Here is a 19,469-nt window from a genome sequence, read left to right as displayed (position 1 = left end):
AATCACAAGAAAAGCACATGGAGGTCTCTGAAGAACACAGCCTGTGGGAACAGCTGCCCAAACCCTGGTACTCATATGAGAGCAGTGCAGTGAATTATGGTACTTGCTCACTCCCATCCTTTATAAAACCATCTAAGGTATTGCATAAGATAGTGGTGTCCACAGTGTAATGGTCAGACACCTTACTCGTACTGAACGGCTGCAAGCAATCTGTCTGATGTCTGAAAATATGCTTGTTCCTGAAAATAAAAAGTAGTGCTCAGAAAGGAGACCCCAAAGAAAGAAAATAAAAAGCATCTTTGTGACATCGATCAAAAGGCAAAGAAATTATCACATGCATGAGATAAAAATAAAAGTGTAAAAAGAATTGCAAATGTGAACTTTTATTAATTGACAAATTAATACATTTTACAGTACTTTTACAGTGATCCTGAGAGCATGTGTGTGACTATTTGCATTTCAACGTGTTTATTGTGAATAATTTAAAGATTAAAACTTACTTGTTGGAGCAGCTGTAACTGCAGGGTTCTCATTATAGCCTGAAAAGGAACAAAAACACAGAATATCTGAAGTAATGCCACATTTGTATTTTTAATATTATTGTAGCTCATTATTAACATAAAATGCCTCTGTTTCTTTTTTTCAAAGGAACTGCATAACTTACATGAACTTATAACACTACTGTAAACATTAAAATGTGTCTAAATGTGCACAAGAAATGACCTACCATTTACATAGAGGCTGCCCGGCTGCAGTGTATATGGACCCAGTGCTGTGGTGTTCTTTGTTGCATCACTGATATTATGATACACGTTAACTATGTCAAATCCAGGACTTGATGAATCATTGTTGTTTGCACAGAGCATGTCTACAGTTGTTCCACTTATTTCACTTGCTTGTCTGAAAGATAACATATAAGGGATTAATAATTATTAGTACAGCTGTTGATTGTGACTGTTTTAGGTTGCACAATGATGGTGTCAGGTTTTTTAGATCAAACGATAACCCTTTATGGGCCATTCAATTCAGGACCCACAGGTAGGGTGTTTTGGCCTATCACAACAAAAGCACATGAGATGTGAACTATGTTGATATATATATATATATATATATATATATATATATATATATATATATATATATATATAATCTACTTCTGAAGCCATAGTACAATGTCTTCAACCATTTCATGGCTCAAATATGCTTACTGGTGACTACTAGTACAGGACGTATGTTGCTTTGTATGTAGAAGAGGTCACAACAAATCACCTTATATCATTTACCCACGGCATTTCTGAAAAAAATGGAAACTCTGGTAACTTGTTTACGTGGTAACATGATGAAAGGAGCTGTGCTAGACAGAGCTACTCCATTCTCAACACCACTGGCTGCCATCAAGCTAGGGAGGAAGCTACCAGCCCTGGTGGCAAAAATCATAACATGCCCCACCCCCGCCAGCATCAGTGGTCCCACCCTTTAAAAGAATTATTTCAAATGCAAAACATGTATTAACATTTATAGGCTGAAACAAACTACCAATAGTATAATGTAAATGTAAAAATGTAATTAGACAACTGATTGTTCAGTCTGCTGGTCAATTATTGCAAATAAATAGAATGTTACAATTCAAGGTTCTTGTACTGTTATAAAATGCTGATTATTTATTTCTCATGAAAATATTAAACATATAACTCAGCTGTATATCAGAAATTTTGCATAATATTTTTTTTGTTAAAATAATATATTTTTCCACTCTAGCTTACCTTAATGCTTCAATCTGGCAACCAATGAAAGAATTTTTGATGTCACTGGCTTTAAGCAGGTCATTTATCTGAAAATAAAAGCAGCAGTTATTCGATGTGTTTGCTATAATTCTAGATATCATCTTTATTAATGTAAAAGTATGTTATTTTCATTTTTTGAAATTCTACCATTTGAGTTAGATTTGTCACCGTAGCGTTGTAGACACTTGATAAAGGATTATTTAGGTCGGTAGTAAATAGCAGGGTGGTAAACGTGACATTTACAGTAAATAGCTGAGCCATCACTGCTGGCTGAGAAGCTGTTTAAAAACAACAAAAAAAAGTCACTTTTAGTGTAATGTTTTGTAAGCCATGATTTAATGTAGACCATTTTATAAAAATAATGCAGTATCCAAAGAGCTCTGACATTTTACAAGTCTATTTATATAAAAACATTTCACTATTCCATGCTGAAGTAAGCACTCCTAACTTTTCAATGTTCAGGGGATTTAAAAAACCTGAGATCCACGGCATGAAAGTGAAGGGTGGAATTCACCTGTCACATAGACCACAGGGAAAAAAGACATACCTGGATGATCCCATACTATGAAAGATGTTAGTCAACCATCCAATACCACAAGAACTCCAGTGTCCAAGAACAGCTTAGAGGTCAGTTAAAGTATCACCTCCTCCCAATCTTATTGATTAGTATTATCAGGTATTAGCCTGTTCACATCGGCACTAAACAGGAAAATATCCCACATACTAGGCAGTGAAGGGAAGCCCACTATCTTGTCTTCACAGCCCTGCTACTAATTGCTAAAAGGGTTTGCGCACTTTAGAGCCGAAGTAAGAAGGGCTTGTTTGGAATGACATTGAAGAAGAAGCCTTTGGGGGGACTAGAGGTTAGAAAGCATTTAAATAAAACACATTGGCTACATGAAAGATAGAAATGTTGGAAATAATTATGTCCAAAGTAACAATAACTCATGTCTGACCTCATTTTTGCAGATCTGTGGACTTACCAATTAAGCAATTATTCCCTAAATAAATAAATGTGCATGCATGTGCTTAAGTGTCAGAGCTAGAATGTATCACAAAAAAATTCCCTCCCAAACACCTATACAAATAAGATATACTAATTCCAGGGTTGCACAAACTTGAAAAAGGGGGGAAACATCTCTGGCGTAATGTGTCAGATCATGTAAAAACTTCAGCAATTACATAAGTAATCCATGTGTAACACGGAGAGCATCTGATAAAATTCTGCAAGTATATATCACATAACACTCATACACCCTATTGGGTCACATGAATGCTGCTAAATGCATGGAATATAAGCCGCTGTTTTCTAGTGCCACAGATCATTCAGGAAATTATAATATAAATTATATTGTCTGAAGAGTGCCTCATAATCAGGAACCAGGGATTTTTGTCTTGAGTGGAGATAGGCTGTTCTTATTTGAATTTCTGCATTCTCTGCATGAAAGACTTTCTTTTGTCTGACTCGTTTGGAAAATACTAAATGTCTTTGGCTTGCTGACACATGGAAAGGATGTTCACCAATGAAGTGGGCTTGGCTAAGATTCAGAACAGCTCAGGGGGTCACTGATATCAAGATGACCGAATAACTGAGAGCTCACTGTATTCTGCCAGAAACAGTGTGATGGTGACAGTGAAACATGAACTATCAAAGTGTGTACACATTTGTGGAAATCACAAGAAAAGCACATGGAGGTCTCTGAAGAATACAGCCTGTGGGAACAGCTGCCCAAACCCTGGTACTCATATGAGAGCAGTGCAGTGAATTATGGTACTTGCTCACTCCCATCCTTTATGAAACCATCTAAGGTATTGCATAAGATAGTGGTGTCCACAGTATAATGGTCACTCTGGTCGGACACCTTACTTGTACTGAGCTGCTGCAAGCAATCTGTCTGATGTCTGAAAATATGCCTGTTCCTGAAAATAAAAAGTAGTGCTCAGAAAGGAGACCCCAAGGAAAGAAAATAAAAAGCATCTTTGTGATATCAAAAGGCAAAGAAGTTATCACATGCATGAGATAAAAATAAAAGTGTTAAAAGAATTGCAAATGTGAACTTTTATTAATTGACAAATTAATACATTTTACAGTACTTTTACAGTGATCCTGAGAGCATGTATGTGACTATTTGCATTTCAACATGTTTATTGTGAATAATTTAAAGATTAAAACTTACTTGTTGGAGCAGCTGTAACTGCAGGGTTCTCATTATAGCCTGAAAAGGAACAAAAACACAGAATATCTGAAGTAATGCCACATTTGTATTTTTAATATTATTGTAGCTCATTATTAACATAAAATGCCTCTGTTCCTTTATTCAAAGGAACTGCATAACTTACATGAACTTATAACACTACTGTAAACATTAAAATGTGTCTAAATGTGCACAAGAAATGACCTACCATTTACATAGAGGCTGCCCGGCTGCAGTGTATATGGACCCAGTGCTGTGGTGTTCTTTGTTGCATCACTGATATTATGATACACGTTAACTATGTCAAATCCAGGACTTGATGAATCATTGTTGTTTGCACAGAGCATGTCTACAGTTGTTCCACTTATTTCACTTGCTTGTCTGAAAGATAACATATAAGGGATTTATAATTAGTGGTACAGCTGTTGATTGTGACTGTTTTAGGTTGCACAATGACGGTGTCAGGTTTTTTAGATCAAACAATAACCCTTTAGGGGCCATTCAATTCAGGACCCACAGGTAGGGTGTTTTGGCCTATCACAACAAAAGCACATGAGATGTGAACTATGTATATATATATATATATATATATATATATATATATATATATATATGTATATATTATATATGTATATATATATATATATATATATATATATATATATATATAAAAAAATATATATATATATATATATATATATATATATATATATAATATATATATATATATATATATATATATATATATATATATATATATATATATATATATATATATATATATATATATATATATATATATATATATATATATATATATATATATATATATATATATATATATATATATATATACATATATTTATATTCTACTTCTGAAGCCATAGTACAATGTCTTCAACCATTTCTTGGCTCAAATGTGCTTACTGGTAACTACTACTACAGGACGTATGTTGCTTTGTATGTAGAAGAGGTCACAACAAATCACCTTATATCATTTACCCACGGCATTTCTGAAAAAAATGGAAACCCTGGTAACTTGTTTACGTGGTAACATGATGAAAGGAGCTGTGCTAGACAGAGCTACTCCATTCTCGACACCACTGGCTGCCATTAAGCTAAGGAGGAAGCTACCAGTCCTGGTGGCAAAAATCATAACATGCCCCACCCCCGCCAGCATCAGTGGTCCCACCCTTTAAAAGAATTATTTCAAATGCAAAACATGTATTAACATTTATAGGCTGAAACAAACTACCAATAGTATAATGTAAATGTAAAAATGTAATTAGAGAACTGATTGTTCAGTCTGCTGGTCAATTATTGCAAATAAATAGAATGTTACAATTCCAAGGTTCTTGTACTGTTTTTAAATGCTGATTATTTATTTCTCATGAAAATATTGAACATATAGCTCAGCTGTATATCATAAATTTAGCATAATATTTTTTTGTTAAAATAATATATTTTTCCACTCTAGCTTACCTTAATGCTTCAATCTGGCAACCAATGAAAGAATTTTTGATGTCACTGGCTTTAAGCAGGTCATTTATCTGAAAATAAAAGCAGCAGTTATTCGATGTGTTTGCTATAATTCTAGATACCATCTTTATTAATGTAAAAGTATGTTATTTTAATTTTTTGAAATTCTACCATTTGAGTTAGATTTGTCACCGTAGCGTTGTAGACACTTGACAAAGGATTATTTAGGTCGGTAGTAAATAGCAGGGTGGTAAACGTGACATTTACAGTAAATAGCTGAGCCGTCACTGCTGGCTGAGAAGCTGTTTAAAAACAACAGAAAAAAGTCACTTTTAGAGTAATGTTTTGTAAGCCGTGATTTAATGTAGACCATTTTATAAAAATAATGCAGTATCCAAAGAGCTCTGACATTTTACAAGTCTATTTATATAAAAACATTTCACTATTCCATGCTGAAGTAACCACTCCTAACTTTTCAATGTTCAGGGGATTTAAAAGACCTGAGATCCACAGCATGAAAGTGAAGGGTGGAATTCACCTGTCACATAGACCACAGGGAAAAAAGACATACATGGATGATCCCATACTATGAAAGATGTTAGTCAGCCATCCAATACCACAAGAACTCCAGTGTCCAAGAACACCTTAGAGGTCAAAGTTTAGTTAAAGTATCACCTCCTCCCAATCTTATTGATTAGTATTATCAGGTATTAGCCTGTTCACATCGGCACTAAACAGGAAAATATCCCACATACTAGGCAGTGAAGGGAAGCCCACTATTTTGTCTTCACAGCCCTGCTACTAATTGCTAAAAGGGTTTGCGACCTTTAGATCCAAAGTAAGAAGGGCTTGTTTGGAATGACATTGAAGAAGAAGCCTTTGGGTGGGACTAGAGTAGGGTTGCCACCTTTTCAAATGGTCAAAGTGGGGCATTTTTGGGACACACATCAGATTTTACAGGCCAACACATACCCACGGTCAGTGCAAAGGATAGAACTTAACTTTTTTCCTAAATAAAAGCTTATTCTTGTAGCAGTTTAGTTGCTGATAATGTTTCTTGTAACATTTAGGTATTTTAGATTCAGAAATAACTATTTTATGCAACTATTACATAAAATATGGGATATAATTATGTCCTACAATCTCGGGACATTTGCCTTTTTTAATATTTTTTGTCAGGACACAACTGCCCAAAGAGGGACTGTCCCTCTCAAAGTGGTTCAGGTGGTATCCCTAGACTAGAGGTTAGAAAGCATTTAAATAAAACACATTGGCTATATGAAAGATAGAAATGTTGGAAAGAATTATGTCCAAAGTAATAATAACTCAGGTCTGACCTCATTTTTGCAGATCTGTGGACTTACCAATTAAGCAACTATTCCCAAAAAAAATAAATGTGCATGCATGTGCTTAAGTGTCAGAGCTAGAATGTATCACAAAAAAAATTCCCTCCCAAACACCTATACAAATAAGATATACTAATTCCACGGTTGCACAAACTTGAAAAAGGGGGAAACATCTTTGAAATAATGTGTCAGATCATGTAAAAACTTCAGCAATTACATAAGTAATCCATGTGTAACATGGAGAGCATCTGATGAAACTCTGCAAGTATATATCACATAACACTCATACACCCTATTGGGTCACATGAATGCTGCTAAATGCATGGAATATAAGCAGCTGATTTCTAGTGCCACTGATCATTCAGGAAATTATAATATAAATTATATTGTCTGAAAAGTGCCTCATAATCAGGAACCATGGATTTTTGTCTTGAGTGGAGATAGGCTCTTCTTATTTGAATTTCTGCATTCTCTGCATGAAAGACTTTCTTTTGTCTGACTCATTTGGTAAATACTAAATGTGTTTGGCTTGCTGACACATGGAAAGGATGTTCACCAATGCAGTGGGCTTGGCTAAGATTCAGAACAGCTCAGGGGGTCACTGATATGAAGATGACCAAATAACTGAGAGCTCACTGTATTCTGCCAGAAACAGTGTGAAGGTGACAGTGAAACATGAGCTATCAAAGTGTGTACACATTTGTGGAAATCGCAAGAAAAGCACATGGAGGTCTCTGAAGAATACAGCCTGTGGGAACAGCTGTCCAAACCCTGGTACTCATATGAGAGCAGAGCAGTGAATTATGGTACTTGCTCACTCCCACCCTTTATAAAACCATCTAAGGTATTGCATAAGATAGTGGTGTCCACAGTATAATGGTCACTCTGGTCGGACACCTTACTCGTACTGAACGGCTGCAAGCAATCTGTCTGATGTCTGAAAATATGCCTGTTCCTGAAAATAAAAAGTAGGGCTCAGAAAGGAGACCCCAAAGAAACAAAATAAAAAGCATCTTTGTGACATCGATCAAAAGGCAAAGAAGTTATCACATGCATGAGATAAAAATAAAAGTGTTAAAAGATTTGCAAATGTGAAGTTTTATTCATTCACAAATTAATACATTTTACAGCACTTTTACAGTGATCCTAAGAGCATCTATGTGACTATTTGCATTTCAATGTGTTTATTGTGAATAATTTAAAGATTAAAACTTACTTGTTGGAGCAGCTGTAACTGCAGGGTTCTCATTATAGCCTGAAAAGGAACAAAAACACAGAATATCTGAAGTAATGCCACATTTGTATTTTTAAGATTATTGTAGCTCATTCTTAAAATAAAATGCCTCTGTTTCTTTTTTTCAAAGGAACTGCATAACTTACATGAACTTATAACACTACTGTAAACATTAAAATGTGTCTAAATGTGCACAAGAAATGACCTACCATTTACATAGAGGCTGCCCGGCTGCAGTGTATATGGACCCAGTGCTGTGGTGTTCTTTGTTGCATCACTGATATTATGATACACGTTAACTATGTCAAATCCAGGACTAGATGAATCATTGTTGTTTGCACAGAGCATGTCTACAGTTGTTCCATGTATTTCACTTGCTTGTCTGAAAAATAACATATAAGGGATTAATAATTATTGGTACAGCTGTTGATTGTGACTGTTTTAGGTTACACAATGACGGTGTCATGTTTTTTAGATCAAACGATAACCTTTTATGGGCCATTCCATTCAGGACCCACAGGAAGGGTGTTTTGGCCTATCACAACAAAAGCACATGAGATGTGAACTATCTATGTATATATATATATTTATATTCTACTTCTGAAGCCATAGTACAATGTCTTCAACCATTTCTTTGCTCAAATATGCTTACTGGTAACTACTACTACAGGACGTATGTTGCTTTGTATGTAGATGAGGTCACAACAAATCACCTTATATCATTTACCCACGGCATTTCTGAAAAAAATGGAAACCCTGGTAACTTGTTTACGTGGTAACATGATGAAAGGAGCTGTGCTAGACAGAGCTACTCCATTCTCGACACCACTGGCTGCCATCAAGCTAAGCTAAAGAGGAAGCTACCAGCCCTTGTGGCAAAAATCATAACATGCGCCACCCCCACCAGCATCAGTGGTCCCAACCTTTAAAAGAATTATTTCAAAAGCAAAACATGTATTAACATTTATAGGCTGAAACAAACTACCAATAGTATAATGTAAGTGTAAAAATGTAATTAGAGAACTGATTGTTCAGTCTGCTTGTCAATTATTGCAAATAAATAGAATGTTACAATTCCAAGGTTCTTGTACTGTTATAAAATGCTGATTATTTATTTCTCATGAAAATATTGAACATATAACTCAGCTGTATATCAGAAATTTAGCATAATATTTTTTTGTTAAAATAATATATTTTTCCACTCTAGCTTACCTTAATGCTTCAATCTGGCAACCAATGAAAGAATTTTTGATGTCACTGGCTTTAAGCAGGTCATTTATCTGAAAATAAAAGCAGCAGTTATTCAATGTGTTTGCTATAATTCTAGATATCATCTTTATTAATGTAAAAGTATGTTATTTTCATTATTTGAAATTCTACCATTTGAGTTAGATTTGCCACCGTAGAGTTGTAGACACTTGACAAAGGATTATTTAGGTCGGTAGTAAATAGCAGGGTGGTAAACGTGACATTTACAGTAAATAGCTGAGCCGTCACTGCTGGCTGAGAAGCTGTTTAAAAACAACAAAAAAAAGTAACTTTTAGTGTAATGTTTTGTAAGCCGTGATTTCATGTAGACCATTTTATAAAAATAATGCAGTATCCAAAGAGCTCTGACATTTTACAAGTCTATTTATATAAAAACATTTCACTATTCCATGCTGAAGTAACCACTCCTAACTTTTCAATGTTCAGGGGATTTAAAAGACCTGAGATCCACAGCATGAAAGTGAAGGGTGGAATTCACCTGTCACATAGACCACAGGGAAAAAAGACATACCTGGATGATCCCATACTATGAAAGATGTTAGTCAGCCATCCAATACCACAAGAAATCCAGTGTCCAAGAACACCTTAGAGGTCAAAGGTTAGTTAAAGTATCACCTCCTCCCAATCTTATTGATTAGTATTATCAGGTATTAGCCTGTTCACATCGGCACTAAACAGGAAAATATCCCACATACTAGGCAGTGAAGGGAAGCCCACTATCTTGTCTTCACAGCCCTGCTACTAACTGCTAATAGGGTTTGCGACCTTTAGAGCCGAAGTAAGAAGGGCTTGTTTGGAATGACATTGAAGAAGAAGCCTTTGGGTGGGACTAGAGGTTAGAAAGCATTTAAATAAAACACATTGGCTACATGAAAGATAGAAATGTTGGAAATAATTATGTCCAAAGTAATAATAACTCATGTCTGTCCTCATTTTTGCAGATCTGTGGACTTACCAATTAAGCAACTATTCCCTAAAAAAATAAATGTGCATGCATGTGCTTAAGTGTCAGAGCTAGAATGTATCACAAAAACAATTCCCTCCCAAACACCTATACAAATAAGATATACTAATTCCAGGGTTGCACAAACTTGAAAAAGGGGGAAACATCTCTGGAATAATGTGTCAGATCATGTAAAAACTTCAGCAATTACATAAGTAATCCATGTGTAACACGGAGAGCATCTGATGAAACTCTGCAAGTTTATATCACATAACACTCATACACCCTATTGGGTCACATGAATGCTGCTAAATGCATGGAATATAAGCAGCTGTTTTCTAGTGCCACAGATCATTCAGGAAATTATAATATAAATTATATTGTCTGAAGAGTGTCTCATAATCAGGAACCATGGATTTTTGTCTTGAGTGGAGATAGGCTCTTCTTATTTGAATTTCTGCATTCTCTGCATGAAAGACTTTCTTTTGTCTGACTCGTCTGGTAAATACTAAATGTCTTTGGCTTGCTGACACATGGAAAGGATGTTCACCAATGCAGTGGGCTTGGCTAAGATTCAGAACAGCTCAGGGGGTCACTGATATCAAGATGACCGAATAAGTGAGAGCTCACTGTATTCTGTCAGAAACAGTGTGAAGGTGACAGTGAAACACGAACTATCAAAGTGTGTACACATTTGTGGAAATCGCAAGAAAAGCATATGGAGGTCTCTGAAGAATACAGCCTGTGGGAACAGTTAACCAAACCCTGGTACTCATATGAGAGCAGAGCAGTGAATTATGGTACTTGCTCACTCCCACCCTTTATAAAACCATCTAAGGCATTACATAAGATAGTGGTGTCCACAGTGTAATGGTCAATCTGGTCGGACACCTTACTTGTACTGAGCTGCTGCAAGCAATCTGTCTGATGTCTGAAAATATGCCTGTTCCTGAAAATAAAAAGTAGTACTCAGAAAGGAGACCCCAAGGAAACAAAATAAAAAAGCATCTTTATGACATCAATCAAAAGGCAAAGAAGTTATCACATGCATGGATAAAAATAAAAGTGTTAAAAGAATTGCAAATGTGAAGTTTTATTAATTGACAAGTTAATACATTTTACAGTACTTTTACAGTGATCCTGAGTGCGTCTATGTGACTACTTGCATTTCAACGTGTTTATTGTGAATAATTTAAAGATTAAAACTTACTTGTTGGAGCAGCTGTAACTGCAGGGTTCTCATTATAGCCTGAAAAGGAACAAAAACACAGAATATCTGAAGTAATGCCACATTTGTATTTTTAATATTATTGTAGCTCATTATTAACATAAAATGCCTCTGTTCCTTTATTCAAAGGAACTGCATAACTTACATGAACTTATAACGCTACTGTAAACATTAAAATGTGTCTAAATGTGCACAAGAAATGACCTACCATTTACATAGAGGCTGCCCGGCTGCAGTGTATATGGACCCAGTGCTGTGGTGTTCTTTGTTGCATCACTGATATTACGATACACGTTAACTATGTCAAATCCAGGACTTGATGAATCATTGTTGTTTGCACAGAGCATGTCTACAGTTGTTCCATTTATTTCACTTGCTTGTCTGAAAGATAACATATAAGGGATTAATAATTATTGGTACAGCTGTTGATTGTGACTGTTTTAGGTTGCACAATGATGGTGTCAGGTTTTTTAGATCAAACGATAACCCTTTATGGGCCATTCCATTCAGGACCCACAGGAAGGGTGTTATGGCCTATCACAACAAAAGCACATGAGATGTGAACTATGTATATACACATATATATATATATATATATATATATATATATATATATATATATATATATATATATATATATATATATATATATATATATATATATAAATATACATATATTTATATTCTACTTCTGAAGCCATAGTACAATGTCTTCAACCATTTCTTGGCTCAAATGTGCTTACTGGTAACTACTACTACAGGACGTATGTTGCTTTGTATGTAGACGAGGTCACAACAAATCACCTTATATCATTTACCCACGGCATTTCTGAAAAAAATGGAAACCCTGGTAACTTGTTTACGTGGCAACGTGATGAAAGGAGCTGTGCTAGACAGAGCTACTCCATTCTCGACACCACTGGCTGCCATCAAGCTAGGGAGGAAGCTACCAGCCCTGGTGGCAAAAATCATAACATGCCCCACCCCCGCCAGCATCAGTGGTCCCACCCTTTAAAAGAATTATTTCAAATGCAAAACATGTATTAACATTTATAGGCTGAAACAAACTACCAATAGTATAATATAAGTGTAAAAATGTAATTAGATAACTGATTGTTCAGTCTGCTGGTCAATTTTGCAAATAAATAGAATGTTACAATTCAAGGTTCTTGTACTGTTATAAAATGCTGATTATTTATTTCTCATGAAAATATTGAACATATAACTCAGCTGTATATCAGAAATTTAGCATAATATTTTTTTGTTAAAATAATATATTTTTCCACTCTAGCTTACCTTAATGCTTCAATCTGGCAACCAATGAAAGAATTTTTGATGTCACTGGCTTTAAGCAGGTCATTTATCTGAAAATAAAAGCAGCAGTTATTCGATGTGTTTGCTATAATTCTAGATATCATCTTTATTAATGTAAAAGTATGTTATTTTCATTTTTTGAAATTCTACCATTTGAGTTAGATTTGTCACCGTAGCGTTGTAGACACTTGACAAAGGATTATTTAGGTCGGTAGTAAATAGCAGGGTGGTAAACGTGACATTTACAGTAAATAGCTGAGCCGTCACTGCTGGCTGAGAAGCTGTTTAAAACAACAGAAAAAAGTCACTTTTAGTGTAATGTTTTGTAAGCCGTGATTTAATGTAGACCATTTTATAAAAATAATGCAGTATCCAAAGAGCTCTGACATTTTACAAGTCTATTTATATAAAAACATTTCACTATTCCATGCTGAAGTAACCACTCCTAACTTTTCAATGTTCAGGGGATTTAAAAGACCTGAGATCCACGGCATGAAAGTGAAGGGTGGAATTCACCTGTCACATAGACCACAGGGGAAAAAAGACATACCTGGATGATCCCATACTATGAAAGATGTTAGTCATCCATCCAATACTACAAGAACTCCAGTGTCCAAGAACAGCTTAGAGGTCAAAGTTTAGTTAAAGTATCACCTCCTCCCAATCTTATTGATTAGTATTATCAGGTATTAGCCTGTTCACATCGGCACTAAACAGGAAAATATCCCACATACTAGGCAGTGAAGGGAAGCCCACTATCTTGTCTTCACAGCCCTGCTACTAATTGCTAAAAGGGTTTGCGACCTTTAGAGCCGAAGTAAGAAGGGCTTGTTTGGAATGACATTGAAGAAGCAGCCTTTGGGGGGACTAGAGGTTAGAAAGCATTTAAATAAAACACATTGGCTACATGAAAGATAGAAATGTTGGAAATAATTATGTCCAAAGTAACAATAACTCATGTCTGACCTCATTTTTGCAGATCTGTGGACTTAACAATTAAGCAATTATTCCCTAAATAAATAAATGTGCATGCATGTGCTTAAGTGTCAAAGCTAGAATGTATCACAAAAAAATTCCCTCCCAAACACCTATACAAATAAGATATACTAATTCCAGGGTTGCACAAACTTGAAAAAGGTGGGAAACATCTCTGGCGTAATGTGTCAGATCATGTAAAAACTTCAGCAATTACATAAGTAATCCATGTGTAACACGGAGAGCATCTGATGAAATTCTGCAAGTATATATCACATAACACTCTTACACCCTATTGGGTCACATGAATGCTGCTAAATGCATGGAATATAAGCCGCTGTTTTCTAGTGCCACAGATCATTCAGGAAATTATAATATAAATTATATTGTCTGAAGAGTGCCTCATAATCAGGAACCAGGGATTTTTGTCTTGAGTGGAGATAGGCTGTTCTTATTTGAATTTCTGCATTCTCTGCATGAAAGACTTTCTTTTGTCTGACTCGTTTGGTAAATACTAAATGTCTTTGGCTTGCTGACACATGGAATGGATGTTCACCAATGAAGTGGGCTTGGCTAAGATTCAGAACAGCTCAGGGGGTCACTGATATCAAGATGACCGAATAACTGAGAGCTCACTGTATTCTGCCAGAAACAGTGTGAAGGTGACAGTGAAACATGAGCTATCAAAGTGTGTACACATTTGTGGAAATCACAAGAAAAGCACATGGAGGTCTCTGAAGAATAATGCCTGTGGGAACAGCTGCCCAAACCCTGGTACTCATATGAGAGCAGTGCAGTGAATTATGGTACTTGCTAACTCCCACCCTTTATAAAACCATCTAAGGTATTGCATAAGATAGTGGTGTCCACAGTATAATGGTCACTCTGGTCGGACACCTTACTTGTACTGAGCTGCTGCAAGCAATCTGTCTGATGTCTGAAAATATGCCTGTTCCTGAAAAAAAAGTAGGGCTCAGAAAGGAGACCCCAAGGAAAGAAAATAAAAAGCATCTTTGTGACATCGATCAAAAGGCAAAGAAGTTATCACATGCATGAGATAAAAATAAAAGTGTTAAAAGAATTGCAAATGTGAACTTTTATTAATTGACAAATTAATACATTTTGCAGTACTTTTACAGTGATCCTGAGAGCATGTATGTGACTATTTGCATTTCAACATGTTTATTGTGAATAATTTAAAGATTAAAACTTACTTGTTGGAGCAGCTGTAACTGCAGGGTTCTCATTATAGCCTGAAAAGGAACAAAAACACAGAATATCTGAAGTAATGCCACATTTGTATTTTTAATATTATTGTAGCTCATTATTAACATAAAATGCCTCTGTTCCTTTTTTCAAAGGAACTGCATAACTTACATGAACTTATAACGCTACTGTAAACATTAAAATGTGTCTAAATGTGCACAAGAAATGACCTACCATTTACATAGAGGCTGCCCGGCTGCAGTGTATATGGACCCAGTGCTGTGGTGTTCTTTGTTGCATCACTGATATTATGATACACGTTAACTATGTCAAATCCAGGACTTGATGAATCATTGTTGTTTGCACAGAGCATGTCTACAGTTGTTCCACTTATTTCACTTGCTTGTCTGAAAGATAACATATAAGGGATTTATAATTAGTGGTACAGCTGTTGATTGTGACTGTTTTAGGTTGCACAATGACGGTGTCAGGTTTTTTAGATCAAACAATAACCCTTTAGGGCCATTCAATTCAGGACCCACAGGTAGGGTGTTTTGGCCTATCACAACAAAAGCACATGAGATGTGAACTATATATATATATATATATATATATATATATATATATATATATATATATATATATATATATATATATATATATATATATATATATATATATATATATATATATATATATATATATATATATATATATATATTAAAAAATATATATATATATATATATATATATATATATAATATATATATATATATATATATATATATATATATATATATATATATATATATATATATATATATATATATATATATATATATATATTTTATATATATATATATATATATATATATATATATATATATATAAAATATATATATATATATATATATATACATATATTTATATTCTACTTCTGAAGCCATAGTACAATGTCTTCAACCATTTCTTGGCTCAAATGTGCTTACTGGTAACTACTACTACAGGACGTATGTTGCTTTGTATGTAGAATAGGTCACAACAAATCACCTTATATCATTTACCCATGGCATTTCTGAAAAAAATGGAAACCCTGGTAACTTGTTTACGTGGTAACGTGATGAAAGGAGCTGTGCTAGACAGAGCTACTCCATTCTCGACACCACTGGCTGCCATCAAGCTAGGGAGGAAGCTACCAGTCCTGGTGGTAAAAATCATAACATGCCCCACCCCCGCCAGCATCAGTGGTCCCAACCTTTAAAAGAATTATTTCAAATGCAAAACATGTATTTACATTTATAGGCTGAAACAAACTACCAATAGTATAATGTAAATGTAAAAATGTAATTAGAGAACTGATTGTTCAGTCTGCTTGTCAATTATTGCAAATAAATAGAATGTTACAATTCCAAGGTTCTTGTACTGTTATAAAATGCTGATTATTTATTTCTCATGAAAATATTGAACATATAACTCAGCTGTATATCAGAAATTTAGCATAATATTTTTTTGTTAAAATAATATATTTTTCCACTCTAGCTTACCTTAATGCTTCAATCTGGCAACCAATGAAAGAATTTTTGATGTCACTGGCTTTAAGCAGGTCATTTATCTGAAAATAAAATCAGCAGTTATTCGATGTGTTTGCTATAATTCTAGATATCATCTTTATTAATGTAAAAGTATGTTATTTTCATTTTTTGAAATTCTACCATTTGAGTTAGATTTGTCACCGTAGCGTTGTAGACACTTGACAAAGGATTATTTAGGTCGGTAGTAAATAGCAGGGTGGTAAACGTGACATTTACAGTAAATAGCTGAGCCGTCACTGCTGGCTGAGAAGCTGTTTAAAAACAACAGAAAAAAGTCACTTTTAGTGTAATGTTTTGTAAGCCGTGATTTAATGTAGACCATTTTATAAAAATAATGCAGTATCCAAAGAGCTCTGACATTTTACAAGTCTATTTATATAAAAACATTTCACTATTCCATGCTGAAGTAACCACTCCTAACTTTTCAATGTTCAGGGGATTTAAAAGACCTGAGATCCACAGCATGAAAGTGAAGGGTGGAATTCACCTGTCACATAGACCACAGGGGAAAAAAGACATACCTGGATGATCCCATACTATGAAAGATGTTAGTCAGCCATCCAATACCACAAGAAATCCAGTGTCCAAGAACACCTTAGAGGTCAAAGGTTAGTTAAAGTATCACCTCCTCCCAATCTTATTGATTAGTATTATCAGGTATTAGCCTGTTCACATCGGCACTAAACAGGAAAATATCCCACATACTAGGCAGTGAAGGGAAGCCCACTATCTTGTCTTCACAGCCCTGCTACTAACTGCTAAAAGGGTTTGCGACCTTTAGAGCCAAAGTAAGAAGGGCTTGTTTGGAATGACATTGAAGAAGAAGCCTTTGGGTGGGACTAGAGGTTAGAAAGCATTTAAATAAAACACATTGGCTACATGAAAGATAGAAATGTTGGAAATAATTATGTCCAAAGTAATAATAACTCATGTCTGACCTCATTTTTGCAGATCTGTGGACTTACCAATTAAGCAACTATTCCCTAAAAAAATAAATGTGCATGCATGTGCTTAAGTGTCAGAGCTAGAATGTATCACAAAAACAATTCCCTCCCAAACACCTATACAAATAAGATATACTAATTCCAGGGTTGCACAAACTTGAAAAAGGGGGAAACATCTCTGGAATAATGTGTCAGATCATGTAAAAACTTCAGCAATTACATAAGTAATCCATGTGTAACACGGTGAGCATCTGATGAAATTCTGCACGTATATATCACATAACACTCATACACCCTATTGGGTCACATGAATGCTGCTAAATGCATGGTATATAAGCAGCTGTTTTCTAGTGCCACAGATCATTCAGGAAATTATAATATAAATTATATTATCTGAAGAGTGTCTCATAATCAGGAACCATGGATTTTTGTCTTGAGTGGAGATAGGCTCTTCTTATTTGAATTTCTGCATTCTCTGCATGAAAGACTTTCTTTTGTCTGACTCGTCTGGTAAATACTAAATGTCTTTGGCTTGCTGACACATGGAAAGGATGTTCACCAATGCAGTGGGCTTGGCTAAGATTCAGAACAGCTCAGGGGGTCACTGATATCAAGATGACCGAATAACTGAGAGCTCACTGTATTCTGTCAGAAACAGTGTGAAGGTGACAGTGAAACACGAACTATCAAAGTGTGTACACATTTGTGGAAATCACAAGAAAAGCACATGGAGGTCTCTGAAGAATACAGCCTGTGGGAACAGCTGCCCAAACCCTGGCACTCATATGAGAGCAGTGCAGTGAATTATGGTACTTGCTCACTCCCACCCTTTATAAAACCATCTAAGGTATTGCATAAGATACTGGTGTCCAGAGTATAATGGTCACTCTGGTCGGACACCTTACTTGTACTGAGCTGCTGCAAGCAATCTGTCTGATGTCTGAAAATATGCCTGTTCCTGAAAAAAAAGTAGGGCTCAGAAAGGAGACCCCAAGGAAACAAAATAAAAAGCATCTTTGTGACATCAATCAAAAGGCAAAGAAGTTATCACATGCATGAGATAAAAATAAAAGTGTTAAAAGAATTGCAAATGTGAAGTTTTATTAATTGACAAGTTAATACATTTTACAGCACTTTTACAGTGATCCTGAGTGCATCTATGTGACTACTTGCATTTCAACATGTTTATTGTGAATAATTTAAAGATTAAAACTTACTTGTTGGAGCAGCTGTAACTGCAGGGTTCTCATTATAGCCTGAAAAGGAACAAAAACACAGAATATCTGAAGTAATGCCACATTTGTATTTTTAATATTATTGTAGCTCATTATTAACATAAAATGCCTCTGTTCCTATATTCAAAGGAACTGCATAACTTACATGAACTTATAACGCTACTGTAAACATTAAAATGTGTCTAAATGTGCACAAGAAATGACCTACCATTTACATAGAGGCTGCCCGGCTGCAGTGTATATGGACCCAGTGCTGTGGTGTTCTTTGTTGCATCACTGATATTACGATACACGTTAACTATGTCAAATCCAGGACTTGATGAATCATTGTTGTTTGCACAGAGCATGTCTACAGTTGTTCCATGTATTTCACTTGCTTGTCTGAAAGATAACATATAAGGGATTAATAATTATTGGTACAGCTGTTGATTGTGACTGTTTTAGGTTGCAAAATAATGGTGTCAGGTTTTTTAGATCAAACGATAACCCTTTATGGGCCATTCCATTCAGGACCTACAGGAAGGGTGTTATGGCCTATCACAACAAAAGCACATGAGATGTGAACTATGTATATACATATATATATATATATATATATATATATATATATATATATATATATATATATATATATATATATATATATATATATATATATATATATATATATATATATATATATATATATATATATATATATATAAGATATATACATATACATATAT

General features: G+C 34.9%; 1 protein-coding gene across 1 annotated transcript in view; it reads right to left on the bottom strand.

Annotated features, from left to right (window-relative positions):
* LOC122787872 (mucin-16-like) overlaps window positions 1–19,469 on the bottom strand; it is a 262,498-nt gene that overhangs the window by 160,092 nt on the left and 82,937 nt on the right. The window contains exons 15-36 of the mRNA XM_044054789.1: window positions 18,953–19,125; window positions 18,727–18,765; window positions 16,686–16,816; window positions 16,518–16,585; window positions 15,208–15,380; window positions 14,982–15,020; window positions 12,943–13,073; window positions 12,775–12,842; window positions 11,687–11,859; window positions 11,461–11,499; window positions 9,419–9,549; window positions 9,251–9,318; window positions 8,248–8,420; window positions 8,021–8,059; window positions 5,630–5,760; window positions 5,462–5,529; window positions 4,188–4,360; window positions 3,962–4,000; window positions 1,932–2,062; window positions 1,764–1,831; window positions 728–900; window positions 501–539 (exon numbers count right to left, since the gene is read on the bottom strand). Coding sequence (XP_043910724.1) covers window positions 501–539; window positions 728–900; window positions 1,764–1,831; window positions 1,932–2,062; window positions 3,962–4,000; window positions 4,188–4,360; window positions 5,462–5,529; window positions 5,630–5,760; window positions 8,021–8,059; window positions 8,248–8,420; window positions 9,251–9,318; window positions 9,419–9,549; window positions 11,461–11,499; window positions 11,687–11,859; window positions 12,775–12,842; window positions 12,943–13,073; window positions 14,982–15,020; window positions 15,208–15,380; window positions 16,518–16,585; window positions 16,686–16,816; window positions 18,727–18,765; window positions 18,953–19,125 — 2,267 coding nt within the window. The remainder of the gene's footprint in view (window positions 1–500; window positions 540–727; window positions 901–1,763; window positions 1,832–1,931; window positions 2,063–3,961; window positions 4,001–4,187; window positions 4,361–5,461; window positions 5,530–5,629; window positions 5,761–8,020; window positions 8,060–8,247; window positions 8,421–9,250; window positions 9,319–9,418; window positions 9,550–11,460; window positions 11,500–11,686; window positions 11,860–12,774; window positions 12,843–12,942; window positions 13,074–14,981; window positions 15,021–15,207; window positions 15,381–16,517; window positions 16,586–16,685; window positions 16,817–18,726; window positions 18,766–18,952; window positions 19,126–19,469) is intronic.

Source organism: Protopterus annectens, chromosome 13.part0 (genome assembly GCF_019279795.1).
Source record: "Protopterus annectens isolate FY-2018-M chromosome 13.part0, PAN1.0, whole genome shotgun sequence".
NCBI lineage: Eukaryota > Metazoa > Chordata > Ceratodontiformes > Protopteridae > Protopterus > Protopterus annectens.
Note: the sequence above shows the minus strand (reverse complement) of the source record. Positions and strands in the feature narration are given on the sequence as shown.